The sequence below is a fragment of the Hippoglossus stenolepis genome, chromosome 10, assembly GCF_022539355.2.
Source record: "Hippoglossus stenolepis isolate QCI-W04-F060 chromosome 10, HSTE1.2, whole genome shotgun sequence".
Classification (NCBI taxonomy): domain Eukaryota; kingdom Metazoa; phylum Chordata; class Actinopteri; order Pleuronectiformes; family Pleuronectidae; genus Hippoglossus; species Hippoglossus stenolepis.
The window spans coordinates 18,027,425-18,053,808 of NC_061492.1; the positions used below are offsets into that span (position 1 = coordinate 18,027,425).

Here is a 26,384-nt window from a genome sequence, read left to right on the forward strand (position 1 = left end):
AACACACTGAAGTTGAATGGAACTCGACCCAACAGTCCCCTTGTGAAACCACATTTAAATTTACTAGATCCTGATTTTTTGGGGGATCTGCACCAAATTGTAGACATTCCTGATTTAAAATAAAAAAAATCTACATACATGAATTATACATAAAAGAAATGGAAATGTTTTAAAACCCTATGTTAACGAAAGTGAAAAAACATTTCCTGGATCTGCCCCCTGATGCAGATTCACATGTACACTTAGTGGGTTCTACCCTGATCCATACCACATCCTTCCACCAAGTCTTCTGAAAGTCTGGTCAGTAGTTTTTGCATAACCTTACTTACAAACAAACCAATCAAACAATCAACAAAGATAGAGACAGGGGTGAAAACATAACCTCCTTGGCTTAGGTAATGACGAGGACTGTGTTGTTTTTCCTTTCCATCACAGCAGACAGAAGTTCCTATGAATCACCTTCTTGGATTGACAGTTAACTGTAATATGAGCAGAGCTGAGGGAGATGAGTAGGAATAACAAGTGGTCACTCAATGATGCTACTCAGCTAAATTTAATGTGATATAAATCAAAGTCTGCAGTCAGTGAGTTACTGAAGAGGTTAACTCTCTCTTGTCCTTTGACGGGGAACAAATCACTCAGCTGGTGATTACAGGATGATGGGCTTCTGTAGCTGGTGTACGCAGACCGACATTCTACTGTACATTCAGAAACCGCACAGCACATCAATCCAGGGCAGGACTCACGCTTCCACCCCGCCTGCTGCTGATGTTTTGATGAATAGCCTGACAAAGGCCCTGTTCAGACCTGGTAGTAATATGTGTCTTGGATGATCCAATCACAAGTGGACAGCTCTCTGTCTGTTTGCCTGAGGGAGGTGCGTCTTGGGTGGAGGGGGGCGGGTGGGACTGAGGAGGTCACAAATCAAACTCATCTCTCAGTTAGTCCCCTCTCAATTTTTCTCTCTCTCTCTTATGTGCTAATGTCGCTCTCGAAACACACAGCATCAGCAACATTTAGCTATGATAACACCCCCAGGGAACACATTTATTACTGTGACTCAGAGACAACCATTCCTTTGTTCACACACACTGGGAACTTCTAAACTTCTCACACATAAAAAGAGACTGAGCGCTCGTATTTACCGTATTAGCATCTGTGATGTACTGATGCACTCCTGTAATATTTGGAGAAGAGTGAGAGATGAGTGACAGTAGTGTGGTATTTAGTCTTGACGGTGTCTGATTCATTTGACAAATAAGCAAAGAGATGTAAGCATGAAGCCACATGGAAAATTCGTGAGTCTATCCTTTAATAGTACTTCATCTTTTAAGTTCAAAACAAAACTAGAATCACACTCATTCCTCCAGTCCCCTAATGAAACCATGTTTAAATTTACTAGATTTGTTAAGATTCTTGTTTGGATCTGCACCAAATTTTACACACACATAAATATCAATCCCCTAAATACGTCTCACTTTTTTCATGAATTATTCTCTGAGAAATCAAGGAAAATGCTGCTAAACGTCCTACCTCACATTGTTAAAGAAAGTGAATAAATGACTGCATCTGCACCTACATTTAATGGGGACGTCCCTCCCTCACACTGCATCCTTCCACCAAGTTGTCATGCTAATTCGTCCAGTGGTTTTTGCATAATCCTACTAACTAATAAACCAAGCAACAAAGAAATGGACATGGGTGAAAACATAACCTCCTAGGTGGAGGTAAAACGATGCCATCATAAGCTGCTGTGATTGCTCCGTTTACTTTCACTCTATGAACCGCACTTACGTTTACATGCATGGAAGCAGATCTGGTTGTTATGTCGACTCAGGTTTGATTGAAAGCTTTCACACCAATCAAAAAGAACCAGACCAAATGGGCAGGTTAGGTGGGAAAACATCCCTATTGCATTATGAGGTCCACACAGGATACTACACTTCCCATAAGTCAGGTGAATTGTTTTCCCGGACATGGACAAAGCTTTGCATTGACCTCAGAGGCTGAATATTACCTATCATGCAGAGTAAATGAATTTATCTACTATCTGTTAAATTAGAGTAACAATAGGCATTAAAGAAAGAAGAAAGTGAAGGGAGAGAATCAAACGACTGAGAGATTCTAATGCTTAACATGACTTTTGTCGACTACATGAATGGAGTAGAAAATGTTCTCTTCCAGGCGTGATAATAGAACCAGTCTGGTGTCACTCTGCCCCTCTTTCTTCTCAATAATAGTGTGATCAGTAAAGCTCTTGTGAAGCTGTGCCTCTCGTCTTGTGCCTCTTAAATTCTATAACTTTGCACAGAGCTGGTTAGCTTTAGATAAAGCCGCCATCTTTCTGATCTCTGCGAGACTACTTCTCTCTTTACTCTTTAAAACAGAGCAGCCAGCCAGCTGCAAACGCCCTTTGAAATTAGAAATTCCTCATGATATTGTCATTCATGTCTATAACTAATTGCCACAGTGTTGCGTTTCTTTAGTTTTCTTTCCGTCTTTTACTGCATTCAGTGCTGACAGCCTTTTGAATTATAAGTGAATTACTGTGTTTTCGAGTCTCTCTTTGAGAACAGACATTGATCTCCTTCAGACTCCAAGAGAAAATTAAAAAGAAAAGTATTGGCAGTTGCAGAAGACTGTAACATAGCAGGAGGCAGAGTTTGGTAAAGAAGAAAGAAGTGTTATTACTCCTTAGCTTTCTGAAAAACCAAGATAAAACATCTCTTTGTGTGTCCTCATGTCCCACAGCTTCTACTAACTTTTGTTTGTCTTTGTCCGACTGCTATCCCCAGTACAGCTGTGTTAGGCAGGGGGACAGCATGAGTCGACGTCAGCCATGACCGCGGCCATAACATCCACATGACATGAGTCAGCTCTAATGAAACACCAGACAGATGTCTTCCTAAACTCTCTCTCAACGCCCTGACACACAGTCTGCCTCACCCTGAGAGTTGGGGGTGACTTTGAGACCTGACGGATGTCCCTCTGGTGTGTGTATGTGTGTATGTGAGACTTTGTTAGTTCAATGACGATCAGAGTGACAGCTAGGTGTCTATCCCATGCTGTGCAGCTTAATATCCCCATTCATTATAGAACCCACTGGGAGTGTGTTTGGGTGTGTGCGCACGTGTGTGTGTGTGTGTGTACTTATTCTTGTGTATTTGTGAGAACCATTTTGAGCATAGACCTTACGCATTGAGGACACTTTTGGAAAGTGAGGACATTTTTAGGGTTAGGGTTTAGGTTAGGGTTAGGGTTAAGCATTTAGTTATGATGGTTAAGGTTAGGGTAAGGGGCTGACAAATGTGTTATTCCTGAGTGTCCTCACTCAGATAGAGGTGTGTGTGAGGAAGCTAAGTTGATCTTTCCCAACACAGCATGTTGAGGATAAACACACTGTGACCTGTCCTTGTCCATAAAGCCTTTTTATCATTTATTATTTCTCTTATTTGCATTATTATTCCTGTCGACCTCAGAAAGACAGGACCACTCCTTCCACACCTCTTCCAGGCCATGCTGCCATCTCTCCTTCCTTACTCCCCCTCTGAATCCACCTTTCAATTGGTCCACACACTTCTTGACACTGGGTGAAATTCAGCTTTATACATGGAGAAATATTGCAGGTAATGTAACGTTAAGAAAAAAAAAAATCTTTCATTTTAGCAGATTTTATCCCCTCTTATTTTCCTCATTCTGTTTTTATTTGTTTTCTTCAACAGAAATTTTGTATGGTGGATCTCATTTGCACCAACATGCAGTCTATACAGTATCTGGACATTTTGTGTGGATGGGCAAAAATGCACGTCAATACAGTGATGTAAATTCAAGCAGAGCTCTTTCTGCCGCTCTAACCCACCACAGGTTTGCCATGCATCTGCTAGTTTGTGGTAAATTCAACAAATGTATGTAAAGTTATGCAGATATATGCACCACAATGTCAACTAAAACAATACAAAAGTGTTTTTATTGATACAGGGCCCCTTTGGAGCACTAATCTTCGGGCTTTTAATAATATAATTTTTGCTGTATATTTTTTGCACAATTTGCTTTTTATATTTATAAATTACCTCACAGTGGGTCTAAGGCCTCTGGGGTCCCTGATGGTCTGGGGCCCTAAGGCCATTGTCCGCTCTCTGCCTGTTTAAGGTATAAATATTGATGTGAAGGAAAAACAGATCATAAAACTATTATGGTTGCATTGCATATAGCTGCTTCAGCTCACTGGGACACTTGAATAGAACTGATCCATCGTAAATGAAATGACTATCACCTCTGTTTTTCTTCCGACTCTGAAAAGTTAAAACATTGCCAGTTTTGAAGAAATCCTGCTGGATTGTGTAATAGCCCAACAACTGCCTCCCCGGTGGAATACACAGTATATGAGTGTAACCCATTCTGCTGCACCACACGTGTGACCCCGGTCAGCTGAAACAGGTTGATTCATTGTGAAACCTGGGCGGACAGCAGGGGCTGAGAAATCATGAAAGCTAACAGGGTGGTGTTCCAGCTTCCATCTGCCCATGTGGGGAGATTTAAACCACCTTATTAAAGCTTAGAAATACATCTCTCAGAGTCAGGCCCGTGGGCTGGTTCTGCTCCCCGGGATGCTAATGAGTGAGTCTGTGGGCATGTGAAATAACATGAAAACTGTCTGTTAGCTACATCACGTTCCACTGTTATCTGCACAGCTTTTTAGATCACCCTGCTGATCCATTGAAAAGGCATCAGCAACGGATGCGCCCGATATCCACACTACTCTGGAGTTTTAGAGACGCTAAGTTTTAGAGACGCTAAATTCTGCTGGTCCTGCAGGTCTGCAAGGGCACAACCAGAAATGTTGGAAACTATGACATAGACGCTCACAACCGCTTGCTGATTGCCGATTCAGCAGGGTCTCTTGGCTACCAGTGTAGAACGCAACATGGATAATCATTTACAAGCGTGGCCCTGTTATCAGCTGCTGTGCAGTTAAATTGTGTATTTTCCAATGATACAACTGCTTATGTGCATATTAGACGACTAACAACCAAATGTTTCCTGTGTAAACAGGCACTTGCATAACCAGTGTTTGTGAGTGGTCACGTGATGTACGTTTTCAGCTGTGTTAGTATGAATGAGGATTAGAATTGATACAGATTCAAAACACTCCTGTGGACAGAAATCGTTTTATTTTGAAAAGGCTTTTTTTCAGGTTTAGTAGCATAGTTTTAGTAACACTCATAAAGAAGTGTGGCCCATTTCCCAGCTGGTAGTAAGTAAACCCTCACTTTGCATGAAAGGTGTAATAACCAGCGGATGAGAAGTGTATATATAGAATCACTGTGGAACAAGGGGAGGAATAAAACTTGTCATAGCCATAATGGTGAGAAAGCATAAGCCCACGGGGAATTAGTAGCTATAAATTGGAGAATTACAATTGCTTGTTGGTGTTTTTCCCCTGTTAACGTGTTATTGAGCCTCAGAGCTGTCTAAGCTGCAGTCGCACTGTGCTCTCGGGGTTAGCATTGCTGGCAGAGATGCTAACCCCGAGAGCTGCTGGCTCACCTTCATTCATACTTAATGTGCCGTGATAGAGCCATCAGGAATTTTTGTGCTGATTTGGAGTCTGCCCTCACATGTGTCAGAGGAGACCTTGGCATGTGGTCTTGTCCTTGTAGCGATATGCACACTACACATGCACACTACAAACACACACACATACACACACACAATGCAAAATTTGGTAGGATCAGTATGTGACACTCATGGGCAAATACAAGGCGTTAATGTGTTTCATTTAAAAGCGAAAGCATCTGGAGAATAATTTAGGAGTTCCATCTAACGCATGTGTACCCATCTGAGTCACACTGTAACGCCGTCACATGTTTTATAATTGATTGCCTATAATGCCTTTTTCATTAGCGCTCGCCTACTGTTTCACAGCTGTGCCGCCGCTTTTCCAGTGCGGCTGCTCAAATTGTTACGTAAACCACAAAAGCGAGCTCCTGCGTGGAGATCCTCTTTTCCCCTTCTCCTTGTGTCCTGCTGTTTGTTCCATGCTACTGTCAGAGCTTTTGCATCTGGATCCTTGTTGGAGGAGATACACACCATAAGTTCCCATGTTTCTTGTGCTTTCAATGCATTTTCCTTCAGCTATAATAGACACTGCGCTAAACTTCCCCCTCACCATTTATCTGTTCTTGTCTCTCTTTTCATCTTTGTCTGTCTCTCCATTGCTCCTCGTCCTATTTCTGAACAGCTTCTACACCGGGGCTTTTTGGCAGCTTCTCGATAGGCTTCTGGTGTGTAAAGCTCTCTGACTGTAACTGACACTTCACCTGGCAATCTGGGTGCAGTGTGGAGATGGTGGGCGACTAGGGGAGACGGTAGTCTAACTGTGAGTCTCTAATACTATTGATTAGCCTCATGCTAGTCTCACACTGGCTGGATGTAGTCAGATGGGCCACTAATAAAATGAATGAATCAATCAGTCAATCAATCAATCTTTATTGTATGTAGCACGTTTCAAACAATTCAAATGCAATTCAAAGTGCTTTACAGGTGACTTACAAAACATAGGATGTTAAAAATGGGTTGAGAATATTCAGAATTAGAGACTAACTGCAGTGCCCGTTCTAAACCTGTTCTCTTGTCGTGTGGAGATGCTCCGGAGAGAGTCCTCCTTAAACAGTTCCACAATATACTGTCACTTTTTAATGTTTGTGTGCAAAGCTTATAATAAATAGTATATTCTGCCGAGTGAAGTTAGACACAATTGTCGCTATCTGCAGTCCCAAGTTCACAACTTCTCAAAATAAAAGAGCTGTAATTCAGCTCGATATAAAGCATTGTAGCAACAAAATGAACATTGTGCTTTTACTTTGTACAATTGCTAAAGAGAAAGCGATTCTATTAATATTGTTGTCATTACGCAGATGAGCACCTGAGACACCCTTGAATATCTGTGTCAGTACGATATGTTGAAATGAAAATAATCTAAAAATCTAAATGTTAGTTGGCCAGTTTTGGTGTGGTACACAGCACTGCCCCCCCACTGACTGCAAGGTGCCTCTTTGCCTGTGTTCAAAGTTGCTCAATATTGAATGCATCGCATGACCAAATTGGACACAGATATGAACAGTTTAAAACAGACAAAAAGACGATGTTCGTGGAGTTAGACGATGGATAACAAAGCAATCAATAATGAAAAAGACAACAATAAAAGAAGAAGGCTGTTCCAGCATAATGGCTGAAAGCAGTATCACTAAATGTTTTGGTTCTGAAATGAGTTGAAATAAAATCTACTTTTTAATATTGAATACAATTTATATGTGTTGCTTTGACAGCCACAGAGCACCTGTGTGTACCAGCAGGAGACTGTAGGTGTGTGTTTCCTGCATGTGTGCATGTCGAACAGAGGCTATCCGCTCTCTCTGGTCCATTCTGCCTCCGTACACCTTGACCCAGCTCAGTCAAATAATCATACCTTAGGGTCTTTTGTCCCTTTTTGTTGGGAAATTAGTTATTTACTCATTGGAAATGAAATTTCCAACCCCACTGGCCATGGTAACGCCGAGAGTGGAGAGAGTGGCTTTGCAAAAACAGCATCTTTCTCCCTCTCTTCCGGTCAGATGGACACACACACACACACACACACACACACACACACACACACACACACACACACACACACACACACACTTTTCTATAATTAAATGTCAAAAGGCAGGGTATGAAAATCAATGCAGCATTGTGTGCAGAGAGAATGCAAGCCAGCTAATTCGAAAAAGGCAAAGGAGTGCCGTGAGGCTGATAATTTGACAAGCCCGATGCTAATGAAATCTACTCTCCAAGCAGGAGTGACTGAGCCCCCCCCCCCCAAAAGGAAGGGAAGCAGCAGTGATATGTTGATGGGGCTGATTACACTAAAGGAGCTCACAGCTTGATACAGGGTTACGCTCATGATTTTAGTGCTTGATGATACACTTTCCTCTTTTCTCTCTCTTTTCACTTCACACTCACTCTAGCTTCTGTCTGTCTGTGTCTCTCTGGAGATCCTCCAGCCCCACTGAGGCCTTGGGCACAGCTAGCAAGGAAATGCTTCCAGACGCTCCCTGAGAGGATCGGTGTCACAGGCAGGTGGAGGGGGAGGACATGAACAATGTTCTCTCTCTGATTCCACCGTGTTTCTCTCTCTTCATCTGCCCTATACGCCCTCTGTCTCTCTGTGGGATTGTCTTTCTCTCCTGTGGCTCTAACACTAGCTCTCTTTCCTTTGTATTCATTTACTTTCTTTTCACCCATCACCACCTCTCTCTCTCTCTCTCTCTCTCTCTCTCTCTCTCTCTCTCTCTCTCTCTCTCTCTCTCTCTCTCTCTCTCTCCTCACACATACGCACACACACATGCACGCACACACACTCATGTATGAATACAAATAAGTGTGTGACGCAGAATAACTTACAAACACCTTTACATTCATGGTATTGACTCCCTCCAAATGGCTCAGATTCTTCTCCACCTGCATAAATTCAGGCATGATACAGGACAGACAACACGTCACTGACGTGGCCGCTGCCACGTCAGTCTGTTGGCATCGCCCTCCCTTACTCCCGCAGGCCCAGTGTCCAAAGGATTGCACCAATCTGTCACCAAATGCCTGCGCCATCCAACTTTTGGTGGTTAAAAATAAACAAACTTGACATTATTGAATGCATGTGAACATTAAGAAAGAAAAGCTTTTAAGTAAAAAAATTGTTAAGAACAATTTCTTGAGGCAAAAGAGTACATTCTCAGTTATTTTCTTTGCTTTCTTTTCTCTGCTGTTTGGTCTTAATTCTCGTGTTGCCAGCTGATCTAAAAGCTTCAGCACATACAAGCTCTCGTTATCAAGCACAATGCTGCCGCCGCATTCCTCTGCGTCTCACTGAGCCATTAGCGAGCTCTTAAAAGTGCAATCAAAAGAGGCTTTTGAAATGAAGGAGAGGGTGACGAGGTGCCAGAGGAAAGAGCAGCAGCACTAGCATGTTGATACCAACACTTCACAGAGCTCACACTAAGAGTTTGAAATTACATTGTTAAAGGGGATTTTCATCTCCGTTCCTATATTCAGCTTGTCCGGTGACAATTAAAAATGACAGTTGACAGTGAGAAGGATTTAGGAAGACGATCTAGGCTGAGACTGAGACTGACACTGACAGCAAAGATACAGGGACAGAATTGTTCTCTTCTTTTGTCTCCCAGTCCCAAGACTTTGTTACAGAAATACACAGACTCTAAGTCGAGATAATAAGTTGTTCTAGTTTCATCTTTGTATTTTAAAGCTTGTTCAGTCAGATCACCACATACACATACATCATACCAAAAAACTTTTGTGCATATAGGTGATAAAATTTCTACAAGAGCACCAAAATGCTCTACATACAACAACAAATTATTATATGCATATTAAACATCAGTGTGGCTTGAAATGAAATCTCATCAGGAAGCCGAGATCTTTAATTACACAGCGGAGAATTTAGAAAGACAAAAGAAACATCAGTGTGAGGGAGAGGCTTTTAAAAACAGGTCGCTCTGAACAGACTAATTATTACGTACAGATGAGTTGTTACTAAATATTTACACCCAGTAACAAGTTGTGTGCCTAATGATCTTGTGTGATGACATGATAATAAAAGATAAATCTGCTAATTCATTGCAGATTTTCAAAAATATAAGTATACCGATCCTTTAATAAAGTAGCAGTGAAGAAATGTCCTCACTTGCTTTGCTAATTAACAAAACAGGAAAACTGGTCAATTAGCAAACAGAATTGTAAAATAAACAAAAGCTGTCAGTGGAAGTCACAAAACCTAGTTCTGGTGTTGTCATTGCAAAATAATTAGGTATTTCCTTGTCAAAACAAATCTGATGCAATTTGTATTAAGAAAATGCAGCGACTCTGGTTTACTGTAACAAGCTCATGTAAAAAAGTGCAGTGGTCTGCTTTAAAAAAAACCTGCAGACAAGACTCCAAACAACTGATAATTACCAGCAGCTAATTGTGCTCACAAATCACCGGAGAGAGACTGATGAACAAATAATCACATGCACACAGAGCACACACACAGATTTAGGTCTCCATAACAACAGTTAATATTTAATTAACATATGCATGTGTGAGCATGTGGTCTAAATATGCAGGAGCACACACACACACACACACACACACACACACACACACACACACACACACACACACACACACACACACACACACACACACACACACACACACACACACACACTCACAGTCGTTTCTCCATGAGCTCAGAGGACATTACATTGACTAACATAGATTTCCTGGAGATTTACTCTAACCTTAACCATAGTTACTACTTACCTAACTCTAACACTTAACATAACCTAAACCATACCTTAATTTCCCCTTATCTTAATCAAACCTTTAAACATGTCTCCACCTTAAAATGTAATTATTAATGTTATGAAGACTTTTGTTTGCTCCCATGAGGAGTCAAAGTCCTCATAATATGATTGTTTAAACAGATTTTGGTCCTCACAACATTGGTTAATACCTAGACCACACAAACGACACACACACACACACACACACACACACACACACACACACACACACACACACACACACACACACACACACACACACACACACACACACACACACACAAGCACATGCACACTTCATCCCCTGTTGAAGATGTGGTTCACAGGGAGCAGTAATGATTCAGCCCTCCAATCAGGAGGCTGCCCCAGATACCCAGCAGGTCTAAAGGACGCACATTTGAATAACAGCAGCATTTAAGAGAACTGAAAACACAGTAAACCACCAAACCCTCTGTAGCTGATTGTGAAGTCTTTCACGATAAAATAGGATGACATCATTGTTTCAGCATCAGAGCATTAACATGAGTTTTTTTGTATTTCTGATTGTACGTCTGCTCAGAAATCTTCAAAGTCTAAGTCTGTTTCTTAGTGATGATAATTTTGTGCAAACTTTGGCTTTCACCACCTGGGCCTATAACTCCTCTCTGTGGATACTTAATGGCAGAGCACTTGACACCTGATATACTCTACTCTCAAAGATTTTATCACCTGGCAGGTGTCTGCCAAAACCTTCCGGAATCTTTCTGGTTTACAGCATTTCAAAATAACCTCCTGAAAGACTCAGCTTTCTTTATTCATTATTACAAACATCTCTCAAGGAAGAGAGCAGCCTGGAGTCTTTCCTCTGCTTGCATCACTGTTCAGATTGTTGATTGATTCATTGATTTTTTTTTTTCTGTCTCCAATCTCAGAACTGTTACTGACTGGGGAGGAAAATTGCCTGTGAGGATTTATGGCCTCATTTAGGGTGAATGTGTTAGAGGGTCGATTTACATTTTAAATGGAAACATTACCTTTCCTTTCTCCGGGATCAACCAACTGTTTACGAGTCACTATAAACACAGACGCAGTAAAGACGTTACCGTAGTATACATTTTATGATGCCTGCCATGGCGAACACCCACTCACTGCCTCGACATTGATTTGGCCTGGTTTTCTGAGTGCAGGTGTCTGACTGAGACTTAAAATAAACTGGCAGACAAAAACTTCAATCGAGTCGTGATTTGTGAGAGTAATGCAGTTGCACTCCAGTCTGCAACTTTATTTGCTTAACTTTAGACTCACTGAGGTTCAAAATGTATTCTTAACCTAACAATATAACTTTAATGTCCATTTAGTGGATGTTCTGGGGCTTTTGATCATTTCACATGATCTTCATCAGCAGACGACATTTGCTCAATTGTCTTTGATATCACCATTATTTAATCAGATAATCTCAATGAGGTCAAGATCTGATTTCTCAAGAGAGACCCGAGTATAGATGAATTAGTCCGACATAACGGAATCACAGACATCTTCAGTGACCTAAATCAAGAAATAGACAGTTTAGATTCAATTTTAATATCCTCTGTACTTCAGTCCATTTATAAGGTGCAAATTACTGAAAAAGAATAAGTTTCGTATTCATCTGAGGGGTGACTAGATTTGAACAGTCCTGAGATAAGCTTTGGTGACCTGGGGTTTTAAATCGGAGCAGACTTTGAAAATACTTCTCCCTTTGTACTGAGTTTTGACCACACAAATTGACTGGAGCAAAGTAATGGATTCTTGAATGTATCAACTATGAATACTGTTTTTTCATCAACAGAACTGTTGGATAGTTGATCCAAATGTCCAAACAAGCACAGAAAAGCTCTCTTCATCTCGACTCCTTGTCCTTGCTTAAAGAGCGACTAAGCAACCATATCTGTAGTTGAAAGCTTCAAGTCTGTTTTACCTCCAACCACACCCACTATCACTGTCACTATCATCATACACCTGTAACCACATGCAACAGTGATGTCACAGGGTCAAGTAATTTATCACCAGATCACTGTGATGCACTCTATAATGTAAAATATAACATTTTAAATGTATTTGTTGCCAAATTCAATAAAGGAATCTCTATAAGTGTATTAATAGTTAATACCTGCTTTACAACACTCTGTAAACTTGGTTCATTTGTGTTATTGTACATAATCATCCAAGATTATAACTAGTAAGTACATTGCAGTCTTTACTCTTACAATTGTGTCAGTCTACCATTCATGAAGTTTACACTGCCGATAAAGGTTTCAATACAAGAGTTGAAATAGATAAAAAGAAATTAAAGATGAAAGAAAATGTTTGAACCCCCCAAAAAAACCATTACAACTACCTCACATGTCTCAGTAATAATCTCTGTTCTTGTCAAGTGCTCGTTAACCTAGTGGAGCTCATGCATGAAAGTGCTAATGTCCATTGAAGAAGTCCCACTTCCTGCCCACCATGCGGATATGTTCCACTTTGTAATGCCGACTTTTTGCACAATAAAATAGTTTACTCTGGTCTGTAGGACAAAGACAAAAGCACACCAGACTGACAGTGTACTTGTTAATTGTGTGTCTCAGTATGTGAGTGTGTGTGTGCGTGTGTATGTGGACAAGCGAGGAGAGCAACACATTGATTTATCTTTAGTGAAAAGATTGAGGAGCTGGAGGATGCAGAGTGAACCAGAGGTGCATTTTGATGGCAGGAGTGTGTCAGGAGCCTTTAAAGTGTGTGTGTATGTGTGTGTATATATTGTATACATGCAGACATACAGTACAGACACCAGCACTCAAAGGCACAGCAGCAGCGTCACCAGCGTTTCCATGGATCTATGTGAGAGGACCACTGTCGCCCCTCAGCAATCCAGTCCTGTGTTTCCAATGGGCCACTGGCAATTCATTATAGCCCCATTTTGGACTCTTGGGAATAAAAATGTCTACTGACGATGAGTATTCAACAAATGTTCATACAGAACAGTACTAATTCTCACATTAATGGACAGTGTGGATACACAGCTCAGGCCAACACTGTGTCTTAGTGCAGCAGCTTGTATAGCACCTGCCTGAAATTAAATTCAAAAGTCAGCTTGGATCACACACACACACACACACACACACGACAACTCTGTAGTTCGTTATTAGGCCAATTTAGCTCCATTAATCTTAATGAATCCCAGATGTGAATTGTAACCCTTCATGTTCCCATCATCAGATGACAACAGGGAAATGCCTGCAAACACGTCAGCTCGCCTCTCCACAGACACAACAGACTATACGCAGCGTCTCACAACACAACAATGCCGGCTCAGACCTCAAACCTCCACAACAAGGTGCGTTTTCCCCACATGGCGCCGCGAACCGTCGTCTAACCAGGCAGCAAAGCACCACTCTGTCAGTCAGGGGCTGCAAACACAGCTGTGCGCCTCAGCATCACGCAAACATCCCCTCTCTCTGTGAATTGCACATTAACAGAAACTTACCCGCTGCGACTCGAGAGACGCCGAGACAGCTGAGGACGAGCAGCAGAAATCTCTCCATCTTTCTAACGCTCGGTCGACGTGCGGTCCCATTTACTCTGGCCGGCGGTGCTGCGCTCTGCTGGGCTTGCGCTGCTGCTGCTACTCGGCATTCACGTCAGTTCATGCGTATCGTCTCGACTGGAAAAGGGACAGAGACGGTGCGTGCGTGCGTGTGTGTGTGTGTGTGTGTGTGGTAGAGAGAGTCTGCAGCTCCTCAGCACCTCGGACAGCGCTCTCCAGCGACACGTCCGCTCATTCAACAGCCTCCACCGAGCAGCCGGCGACCAGCGAGCGGCCACTGACCATCATGACTGACGGCTGTATGCGTCCTCCAGCTGTGCTCCAGAGCCCTCTCCGATCCACTGGTGCTACTGGTGCTGCTGACACTGGTGGTGCTGATGCTGCTGGTGGTGGTAGCGCTCGGCTGCTGCAGACACAAAGAAACGTGCTGGCTTTGTATATGAGCGCCTGCTCTGTTCCTGCCAGCCACACTGTCTCCTGGAGGCTTTACTACAAGTGTGCCAAGACAACCTGGCCCAAAACGTTGCAAAATATACATGAGTCATTTACTGATGACAAAAAAAAGAGGATGATTTAAATGTATATTCTGCCGTCCAACCTCACATGCCACTTTGCAAACACACAGGCCATTCCATCAGCAGCTGCTATCATTTAAGATTTCTTCCAAGTCCACATGCAGAAGAAACAGTGAGGGACCATACACATCTTAACAATAAGTGCACACTTGTCACTGAAAAGCCTCCCTCCGTCCTCCCTCTCCACTTTCCCACTCGGTGAGCCAGTATTCTGAATTATCGCTGCCCACTCTACCATTAAATATGCATACGCTGGCCCACGCAAACAGTCGCCTGCATGTGCAAAGACAATCTATCTGTCTCTGCTGCTGCTGCTGCTGCTGCTGCTGGTGAACTTGCTGTTTTCTCTCTCTCCCCTCCACTTCAAAAAAGAAACACGTGCCTCTTGACTTTACCACTGTGTAAACCCTCCTGCTCGCACAGTTTTTTCCAAAAGCACAAAGAGCGCACAATGAAGCGAGTACAGTAGTGGAGTGGATTTAAAGTCTGCATATATACAGTACCTGATGGTTTCCCTGCAGCGCGCTGATGTTGATGTGGAGCTTTCTGGGACAGATGTGTGTGTGAGAGCGTGTGTGTCAGTCCCAAGTCAGGAGACCGGCACTGTCCCCTAGCTGTGTCCCCAAGAAATGTTTTCCTCACCCCGCTGTGCAACTGGATTCATAGCCTGCTGCCTCTGACGTGCTTCAGCAGAAAACTGTTGGTGGTGGTGGTGGTGGGGTTATTGAGCTGTTTTTTGCATTCTTCACTCTCTTATAGGCTACGGCTCTCACCCGGCATCTCTCTGTGTGTAGTGTGTGAAAGATAGAGGGAGAGTTTGTATGGATACAAAGAGGAATATACTAAATCCCTCCATCACCAACCAACATAATGTACAGTATGTCTTTGAGCAGAGCAACAATACCACACGGTGACAACACTTAGTATCATTAGCAAAATGGGTTGGCACTATCAAAAGGAAAATGACACAGTGCAGGAACGTTGCTCTTGTTTGTGTTTTACGGTAATTAGCCAAAGTCAAGCTAAATTAAACAATTTCCTATACTTGATCACATTTGTGTAAAAGTGTTATAGAAAATGCTGTCAAATAAATGTAGTCAAGTAAAAAGAGAAATGTTTTATATATCAAAGCTATTCAAATTCTGTAGAAGCAGAGAACAGTTTTATTGATACTCATTTGCCCCCCAGCTGAGGCTTGCAGTGTTATAGTCAGATTAAAATATATTTTTGATGGTGATATCTTACATTTTCCCAATATATTCGAACTCATTCTCCAAATCCATTTTTGGCCATCTCTTCTTCTGACCTGTGGTGTTCCCCAGAGCGCCATCCTTGGCCCCTTTTCTTTTTGTACATATTTTGTCACTGGGTAATATTATACATATACAAAATATTCAGAGCCATTGTAATGAGGACCGAAAGCAATGCTATGTACCTTTAAAAACCAGTGCAACGTTTATAAATCTTGTCTGTCAAAATAATGTGCTGCACTTTCCATAACTTTTTCCGGCTTCATGAAAACAACTCTGGAAATCAATCAATAGTCTATTCCAGTTTCACATTTTTACTCATATAAATGTCCTGGCTGCTGAAGCAATTTAATTGGGGGACAAGTCTCACATAATCCTGGATTTTGAAAAACGCTGAAGTGAAACACAAGGTTGGATGTAAAAACCTAGTCTCTGGAAATATTATGCTTGGTGTTGGGGCTACATGCTGCAGATTGTCACAGTTCCATAATGTTTAGGTCAAAATTAAAAACCATCACCTCCACCATGTAGTGATGAATTTGGACTTCGGCCACTGGATAAGGGGAAAACTGAAGTGTAGAAGGATCCTTCCTTGAATATTTGAAAAGAAAGAGAACACAGAAATGCTAGAAACAAAAATACAAATGACAATGACATGCGATCACCTAGTTGTCCATGTTCTCTGTTGACTCTTATCAAGACAAAATCCATACAAGTGTTTTTGCAAGGCTTCTTTCAGAAGAGAAGAGATGAAGAGAAGAGCCATTATCACCATCTTTTACATGTGGAGACTCACTGGGCTTTTCACCTGTGCATAGCTTCTCCTTATAGGTGGAATCATATTGTATAAATGTATGTCTTGTATACAGATTTTTTTTTGTTTATAATTATGTAGTGTGTATGCGTCCTATTATACAATCATCTTCCAACCTTTCACACTGACTCTCTCTGTACATCTTCCTGTTAATCATCACTGTCCTACTTCTTGTTGTTGAAGTGTGATTTCCCAGAGCTAAATTCAGATCAGTGATGGACTGCTGACATTGCCAAAACAAACTGTGATACTTAAACAACAACAATAAAAAATCCCTTGCAGCCCTGGGAGTATTATCTTCAAAGCCCTTTATTCTATATAGATGAGACGTCAGAAAAAAACGTTGACAGTTTACCTCTGACTGCACACAAAGTCAATTATGGCTCTTGAATCTGTGAACTTTTAAACCAGAAAGTTTTATTACTTAAAACGTAAGTGAAAGAACCAGAAATTCAAAAATTATTGCACAGAAAGCTCTCATGAGGTGGCAAGTTGATGAATCGACAAAAACCTGGATCACATAAGCTTCAATTTTACAGAAGAAATGAAAAAAAGGTCATGAAAGGTAAAGACCTATAGGAATACATTTGGCCCCACAGGTCTAACTTATACAACAATGCAATATACAATACGGTGCAGCAGTTTTCAATTATTATTGCTATTGTCTTTTAATGGAATTTGTTAGCAGTAATGAAAATATATGTATTTTCTCCAACCTTATTCTATAGACCAGCATCAGCTCAATGCAGACTCGAGCTGTTGTTTAGGCTGTTGACTTTTTGCCCACACATGACCACCTGATGATATTGAATATTATATCTTCCCTTAAGTAAAAGATTAGTCAAAACTTGAAAGTAAACCTTGTAATATTAAAGTTTTTCTGATTATCTTACATCTGATGTGCTTTGTCCAATGTGACCATCTAGTTTTTAGCAACATCTCCATATTCACAGATCTTTGCCGTTAACAAAATTCAATCAGAAAGAATAAGTTATAAATACACTGTTTATAATACAGATATAAAGTTATAAATACACTGTTTATAATACAGATATAAATACAGTGTCTATAAACAGTTGATGTTATTTGCTGTGTTTTCCAGTGAGGGGATGCTGGAGATCCAACTGAGACCTGATAAAATGTGCTGTAAAATGCACACCATTTCTTACTTCCCAGATTTTAAACTATTTTCCTCTTTTGTCTCAGTTTTAAATTCCTTGCAATCGCATGCATGGATCTTGTTTGATTCAGATTTTTGTGGTAGTATGTAAATGGATCTGTCCGTCTGTACTAACTAGGACCCTGATAAAAGAGGGACTGAAACTTTACAAATGATTCGAGTTGAAGTGATTTCCATGTAGTTGTGTGGTGGATATACATTCACATTCTTACAAAATAAAGTTTGTTGGCTGTCTATTAATTTCCATTCATGAATATAGTCCTTTATTAAGTCCCAAATTAAAATAAACTATAAGAGCCTCACGTGATGTTTTTTTTTTTTTAAATCAAAGATGCCTGTGAGCATATGAAACACACTGCTATGATTTCCTGACTGATAATCACTGACATTGTGCTGTAGGATAGAGGAGCACATATCAAGCTAAAGCAAATTCTCTCCATTCACTTTGAACAAAGCACAAAGACAGATCCGGTGAACTGTCAACAGTTTCCACGCCATCGAGAACTCTCCGACAGCTCTCAAAGTCCTGGGCCAACAGAATGTTAATGGTCTTTAAATTCAGCACTCAGCAAACACATAAAGGACTCTGCTTCTGGAAATGGCCTCAGTGATACCTTACAGTCGTCTACATTAAACACAGATCAAGCAGAAAATCAGCAATAAATCGTATGTCTTTATAGATATTCTAGTTGGTCTGCGCTCCAGTGAGTCAGTGTGAGATGCTTATCTCAGGGTGTGTGTGTGTGTGTTTGTGTTTGGTCAGGGAAAAGGATTTGTATGGCACCTGTAATCATTTTTCAAAAAGAGTAGCAGGTGGCGATGAAGTGGAACATTAGTCGGAACTTGTCGAGGGTACGCTCAGTTTATCCAGCTCTTTGAAGTGTCCCCCTCTGCTAACACTCTTGACTTCAGGAAGCTCTCCCCCCTTTCTGCTCATATAATGGAAGAAAAGTGAGTGAACCACTGAGAGCAAAAGGTGCGGATTGATTCTGTGACGCACTCGTGGTAAGTGGACGTTTAAACCCTGCAGAACACACACACACACACAGGATGATGTCACCTGTGGTTGAAATGTCAGAGCCAGTGGTTATTTTGTTTCTCTGTTTGTTAGCGAGCTCACACACTTGTGGTCTAAGCTGTAGCCAGGTCTATTGCATCTTTCATAAATATAGGCCCAGTTTTTTAATTTCATTTACTGGTGCATACATGGAGAGGTGTGTGCGTTTCAGTGTGAGCAGTATTTACACAGTTTAGAATGACTGAGACATGTCAGATTATGCCAACCAAACTGATGGTATTTACTCAATTATCATGTTATTTTTGTATTTTGCATTTAAGAAACTTAAATAATTATTGTCAATCATCTCTAATGTAAAACATGTCGATATTCCCTCTGGAAAATGTGGAACTCAGACTTGAAACATCACTGTTAGTCTCTCAAAACTCACTTTTACAAAATTACTTTACTTGTTACTTATGTCTCTCTTATCCTTACTGTATTACTTTTGAGTGTTTGATTTAATTGTTTGTTACACGCATGTTTTCTTCCATTTCAACCCACGTTTGTTTATTATTTGCTGTTGCATTTGAATATAAGTGTTGTATTATTTTATTCTTTTTTAATCTGAATGATAATATTTTATTTGTATTTGATGTTTTGCTTTATTTGTCCTTCTCTGTGAAGCACTATGTAATGGATGTTTTGAAAGGTTATTTATTATTATTAATATTATTATTACAGCACAATGTGGAGATGAAGAATGTTTGGAAAATAAAGATCTTTAATTGCGCTTCTTGAATTGTTCTTCATAAACTGTTCCCATGCAGCATGAGCACGTTATCAGGACGACCCACGAGGAGCTGCAGGACACGGTGGGAAATAAAGACATGTTGGCTATCTCGCTCGGCTATCTCGCTGCCACCACGACTAAAGAGCTTGGTCATTTTTCAAAGGTCAGATAATCGTGAACATCTCTCTCTCTCTCTCTCTCTCTCTCTCTCTCTCTATATATATATATATATGGGAAATATTTCATCCAAACATAAAGTCCAGTGAATGTCGCAGCCCAGGGCTATTACTTCCTGCTTGTTTGAGACAATTCAGACATTTTGTTATTCGTTTAATTCTGAAATTGCTGAGACATGAAGCTCGGCCATTATCACTTCTCGTCACAAAGAACTCCATCTGACCAGGCGCTGCAGCCACAGAGGATTATAAAACTCCAACTCCCAAAACATTTGCAAAACCTGATATAGCATTTTTTCCCCCACAAACACAGAATGAGACAGCAGCCCGGCCACTCTGGCATGAATATTTTACACGCACCAATATTTCCTGATGCAAAACTGGAGCTTACCAGGACTTTTCTGCCTGTTCAAAATGAGTTTGGATTATGAGCTCTGGCAGGTCGCTCAGAGGTGAGGACCGGTCCCAAGAGGGGATTTTGTTTAGGAGAGAATGATGTAGGGTGGGAGGAAGGATTGAGGGTGTAGGAAGCGAGGGATGGGGGGTCTTTGTTCCTGTTCCAGCCTGCAGGATTGGGACTCTGGCCCAGGGAGAGGAGATAACCCTAACCCAAAGGGAAGGTGTGATTGAACCTGCAAGACAATAATTAAAACATAATAATAAGTTTAATTTGCTAGTTTGAAGATTTTGATTGGCACCCACTGAAGGAGCGAATGTAGTGTTTCTGCTCACACGTGGAGTAACTGTAGCTCTCAGATGATTGAGTTTCCTGCTCATAATCCCATTACACACGCCGCACATTCACAGTTCATTTGTAGCTGTGTGCGAAGACACGCTCCCGTCTGAAAAATTGAGAAAATCTGAACTGGCAGCAGCTCAGTGACTCAAAGCTTCTTATGGGACGACACGGATGATGAAGCTTTGAAAATGACTGAAAATGAATCTGAATGAATATTAATGGCAGCAGGAAGCACAGCCACCTGTGATGGGCCAAAAGTTAACGTCTTTCTCCATCAACGTGCACAATAATACACTCGCATCTTGGTCTTTGTGAATATTTGATGAAGAGCAATTTTTTGCAACATGTTTTGTTCAGATGTGGGGAAGCATGTCTGTTTGATTTTATTCAAGCAGGTGTGGCATCAGTTTGTCAGGTTTTCCTTATTTTTCACTGTCAGGTTGTTGTAATAGAAAGTTATCAAGCTATTATATCAAGCTACTGTGTGACCTGTGGCCTATAGGAAAGTATGTAAACGTGTGTGTTAATCAAGTGGCAAATCCCTGTGAGGTCACCCATTTGTTTGTAAACTGTTGTTTTGAAGCATCAAGTTTGACATTTTATCCTGCGCCATCTTGGTTTTCTGAAACCACAGGTAACCATATTTGGAGCAGGTGGGGGTAGCCTACACCTGTGACCTGCACCTATTGGATGCTACTAGCTGTCAATCACACGGTATCTATGACCCAATGCATAACTGTACCTCTGTTTCATTTGAGAGAATGCAGGTTTCAGTCACAGGTACATGTGTGATTGCTCAGCTGATCATTTGCTTAACCCCCTCCCCTGAACTGAGAACATCCAATCATATCTTAGCAATACTTGTTCTTGTTAGGCATAGTGGGTCAGTTTCTTTTTGCAAAGCTGCCAACATGTTGGGACAATATTGTAGTTCCATAGCATGCGCTATAGGCTCTTATGTTGCTTGCTAAAAAAGTGCACATGCACTTGGTGTAAGAGTAAGTGTTAGCTTTCCTGCACCAGCTGTGCTGTGTGTAGAGGATTGTAAGTCAGTGAAGACAGGAGGCCGACCTGACTCCTCCCTGAGGCAGAGAGACCGCATCCAGCTCCCAGAGAGAAATAAGAAGTCAGGAACACGATTACAGTCATCTGCCTCCTCCCTCTGTCTCCTCCCATCTCTGTCTCAACCTCCACATCCTCTGTGTTTGACTGACTCGGAGGATTTACAGGCTCATTCATGACATTCAGTTTCTCCCACTGACCACAAGAACATCTTATCTCTCTGACTTTCATTTGGGTTTAGTATCGTCTTCCCTCTTTTATTTATCATCATTTTTCATTTTGGCACTGCATTCATCTCTTCTTCTTTTCTTCCCTTACTTTCTGATATCATCTTGCAAAATTGTATATGTTTGCCCAACATACGAGACAGCAAGATTTAGAGCAGGTCAGGACTGCGCAGCCCGTTCATTGAGGAAATCGCGCCATCCACCCCAATAATGACCACAGTGAATCAGCCCGTGAATGGGACAGCTATTGGATTAACCCTAACCCTACGAGCGGATAATAAAACTATAGTAGAGGCTGTTTGTGTGGAGACGAGTGTTACAGCCTCCTGCTCCCAGGTTCTCCTCGACCTAAATGATTTGATTTGGTCGAACAGTTACAGCGGAGAGGGAGCATTTCTTCCCAGAGTGGAGAAGTCAATTTAATTGGCAACGTTTTGCATCACAGAGCACAATTTCAAAGCTGTTCTTTTCTTTTTTATTTATTCCTCATTGGAAGAACGTTTTTCTGCAGCAGCTATTCATCAAGACTGTAATCTTTACTTTAATGAGGAGGACTTAATGTTAACTTTTTTAGGTGAAGGAACAGACCTGCTTGTTGCGCATTGGAGAGAGGACGAAAGTAAACCATTCCGCTTTATGTGTCGTCCGTGAAATGGTCGATGCGCTATGAACTTTTTTATTGATTTTTCAGACGAGTGAAAGTGCTGTCTTTACACGGAGAGATGGTTTTCCCCACCTTTAATCTTTAAATTATGTTTTTCCCTCCTCAGCTCTAAGGAGTGGAAGTTTGTAGTGATCTCAAATAACAGAGACAGAAGTTCCTTTGAATTAAAATTAAAAGAGCAGAAGAAATAAAACGCCAGCTCAGGTAGTTCTCTGTGGGAGTGTGAGCAACTGAACACTCTGATTCATGGCCCAATAAGAAAAACCTCTCACTTTCAGCGCTCCTCTGTTGGCCCAGTGATGCTCTGCTTACGCCCAGCACTGCTGATGATCTACCATCGAAAAAACCAGAATTGGCATTTGCGAAAGTGTTCATCAAACCCGCCATCGAGATCCACCACTTTTAAGAGCTCAAAGTGTGCACAGATCATCTGAGATGAAACGGCAGAGATTGACTTGAGAAGTCAATCTCCCCTACGCTGCCGCCGCATCAGGTTTCTGCCACAACGACTCTTGATCTACAATGTCATTGAAGTTCCGGCGCTCAAAGAAAGCACTCAGCAAAACGAATGCAGAAAAAAAGAGGCTGACATCATCTTCTTCTTTTTGATGAATATTCATAAAGCAGGAGAAGTGGTGACGAGCCGGCGGTGTCGGCATTGATGTACACGGCAAGAGGAACTGGGTGGACAAGTCTGTCCTTTATCTTTAAGTGCTATTTTATGGGTGTATATTTGTGTGTGTGTGTGTGTGTGTGTGTGTGTGTGTGTGTGTGTGTGTGTGTGTGTGTGTGTGTGTGGACAAGGAAGACATAATGAATGTACACATTTGACAAGCGTGTCAGTGGTTTGTGACAGGAGGGAGGTCATTGTATCCTCCAGCTGTCATGACCAGTGATGTCACACACACACACAAACACAACTCATCGACATACAGGCCAAGAAACATGGGAAAGAATTACAAAATATGCCCTGTTGCCCTGTTGCCCTGTTAGTGAATAAATGATTGTTCTCTTTGCTGACACAAAATGTAGGACAAGCAAGGCAGGTTGAACACTTAATGACTAAACCGTGAGAAAGTTAATGTGTGGAAGCTTTTTTATTCAGCATCATAGTTGTAAATAAGGTAAGGATGTCTACCGTCTTTGTAAAATGTAAAGTTTTCATAAGCTAATTGAAGATGTTGTATTTTGGTGTCACTCGGGCATTTTCCGGACATTTTACTAGGGGGATGTCAGATACATTTTCATAAAATGTCTGACATTTGCGTTACAGGAAAATGACCAGACTTCAGTTCAGCTTATCATGTGTGTTGCAGCAAAGTCATTTTGAAAGAACTTTCCAACTGTCGTATAGTTTAGGACAAAGATATGTGGTATGAAAATGAATTCAAAGGAGTTTGGTCCAATATATTTGAACTTGATGCTTTGCAGAAGCTCCTTCCCGACCCTGACCAAGCAGTTACCTGGTAGTTTCTCTTCAAAGCATGAAACCGTGCATCAGCTGCTGTATTCTGTAGTGCTCCTCTCGCAATCCTGCCTCGTCTTCCTGCTGGTGTGCTGCTCCCAAAAAGTCAAATGTGTGTGTTATGAGTATGAGACACTTCAAGGATGCTGCTCAGCTGTGTTCCGCTGGCCGCCCTTTTCACTCTGGTGGTCTTTACACTTCATCTCATCTTCTTTTTCACGCTCACACTGAGCGGTTGTATTGTTTAGCCTCATAATAACACACACATACACACACACTCACTCAGACACACACACGTCCATTTCTAATGACATACATACTGATATACAGATATACAAATGATGTTGTCCAGATATCTGCTACTGCTGCCTCAGGCAGTGTGTTATCTGTTTTCAACACACACATACGCACCCAGACAGACAGACAGACAGACAGACACACACACCTGGATGTAAAACATTGATTGTGCCATATTTTGAAAAAGACAGAAAAATGTTTAGCATGACACACACGCACACACACACACACACACACACACACACACACACACACACACACACACACACACACACACACACACACACACACACACACACACACACACACACACACACACACACACACACACACACAGGGCCAATCAAAATTCACTCCACACAGAGAAGAAGCTGGAGGAGCAGCCTCTAACTATCTGTTTGCTATTTGTCCATGCATTGCGGCCGTGGCAGGTCAGTAAATTGAGTGCATCTACACAGAGCAGATCCCCACACATCCCACCTCACTGTGGCAGCAGCCTCCCCATCTTCCTCTTCACCTGTCACACTGTGCCTGTCTCAATTTAATGGACCACTAAGCACTGGTGTTCATCACAGAGCAGAGATTTCCTTCAAGGTGAGGGACTGTGGATTCACAGGGCCAAGACACAAATGCAGATACTGACACAGATGCAGATGTTTAAACAGATGCTGATGTAGACACAGACACAGACACAGACACTGACACAGATGTAGACACGGATGCAGGGAAAGACACAGAGACAAATGCAGATGCAGACACAGACGTAGAGACAGACAGAGACAGAAACGGACGCAGATGCAAATGTAGAAACAGATGCAGGCGCAGACAAAGACGCTGATGCAGAGGCAGCTGCAGATTTTGACAGAGAGGCAGGCTCAGACAATGATATGGAAACAGGGACAGGGACACAGACACAGGGACTTGGTCACTCAGTCACAGACACAGATGCGGACACGGATGCAGACTGAGAGGCAGATGCAGAGGCAGACACGGACACAGGGGACACAGACAAAGATGTGTGTTTGTGCTTGTATCAAACGTTCTCTGTGTTTGTCTAACACTGAAGTCACAAAGGAACCTGACTTTCACACTGACATTTTCATGCCTGTCTAACCATGGCAAAATCCAATCCTGTGTGGAATCTCCCCTGTTTATGGAGACATGACAAAAACAAAAAAATCGTATTTGTGCCAATGACTTAAACATCAGAATGCTGAGCTTGTGTGAATTCAAGCAAACAGCTGAGCCGAGGCACGAAATGAACCTTGTGCCTGACGATGTGTTTTTCGTGGCTTCCTCACTGTGATTCAACACGTCTCTGTTTTTTATCACCACCTCTGTCTTTCATCCCTCTCTCCTCTATCTGTTGCTTCCAGTCGCATACTCCAGGACACAAGTGTTTTTCCATCTGTGTATAGTAGTAGAGGAAGAGAAGGGTATGGGTATTCAAGAAAGCCAGCCCACCGGGGAGCCGCGGCGGGCAAAGCACCAATGCTCACTTCAAGGTGTGAGTTGAACGCTGGCCTCCAATCGACAGGTTCTTTCTCTCCGAACGCCTCCTCAGTCCAGCCTCTGATGTAACAGGTCACTTTCACACACCCACGCTCTTTAACACCCTGTTGTTCTTCCTTCATTGAACTGGAGTTGGTCACAATTGTGCAGTTATACTACTAGTAGTAGTAGAGCGATTGATACAGAAGTATTTTGTCCATTTTAGTTTGATTTTGGAGGAAAACGTCTAAAACAAAATTTAACTGAAAATATTTGAATAGATTTTTGAAATGCAGCTTACCTGTAGAATATAGTGGAAAGGTGAAAAGTTGTTACTGTTGTTCTGTGGAACGACAGCAGTCGTGGACGAAATAATGGGAAAACTTGTGTAACATGGGGTTATTCTATATTTTGGTTATAGAATCAAAATCCCATGAACATACAAAGAACTGATACTTTTAAGAAGTATTTTCTGTGTATCCCATACACTGTATATAAAGACGAACAACATGACTGCTCGACAGAAGTGAAACCAAAACATCTCAATCGTCCCTGGTAACTGGCTGCAGTATAGATCATCAACCCTGCCTCCACCATGTTAGTGAATGGGACATGGACCAAACTAAAAAGTCTAAATTTCATCAACAACATTTTTTCTCAAAGATGGTTTCTTTCATTTGAGGTAGTTCTTAATTATCACACTGATGTTTGTTTGTGTTCAT

At 41.7% G+C, this 26,384-nt stretch overlaps 1 protein-coding gene across 2 annotated transcripts in view; it reads right to left on the bottom strand.

Annotated features, from left to right (window-relative positions):
- The window catches only part of LOC118115974 (fibronectin type III domain-containing protein 5), a 31,476-nt gene extending 16,708 nt beyond the window's left edge, over positions 1–14,768 (bottom strand). The window contains exon 1 of one of the 2 annotated variants that reach the window (XR_004697623.2): positions 13,873–14,767. Coding sequence is in view for 1 of the 2 variants with exons in the window: in XM_035167239.2 (XP_035023130.1) it covers positions 13,873–13,930 (58 nt within the window). In the remaining variant the exon portion in view is untranslated. Of the gene's footprint in view, positions 1–13,872 lie in introns of both variants that reach the window. The other variant, XM_035167239.2, reaches the window with a different exon arrangement.
- Between the last annotated feature and the right edge of the window lie 11,616 nt (positions 14,769–26,384).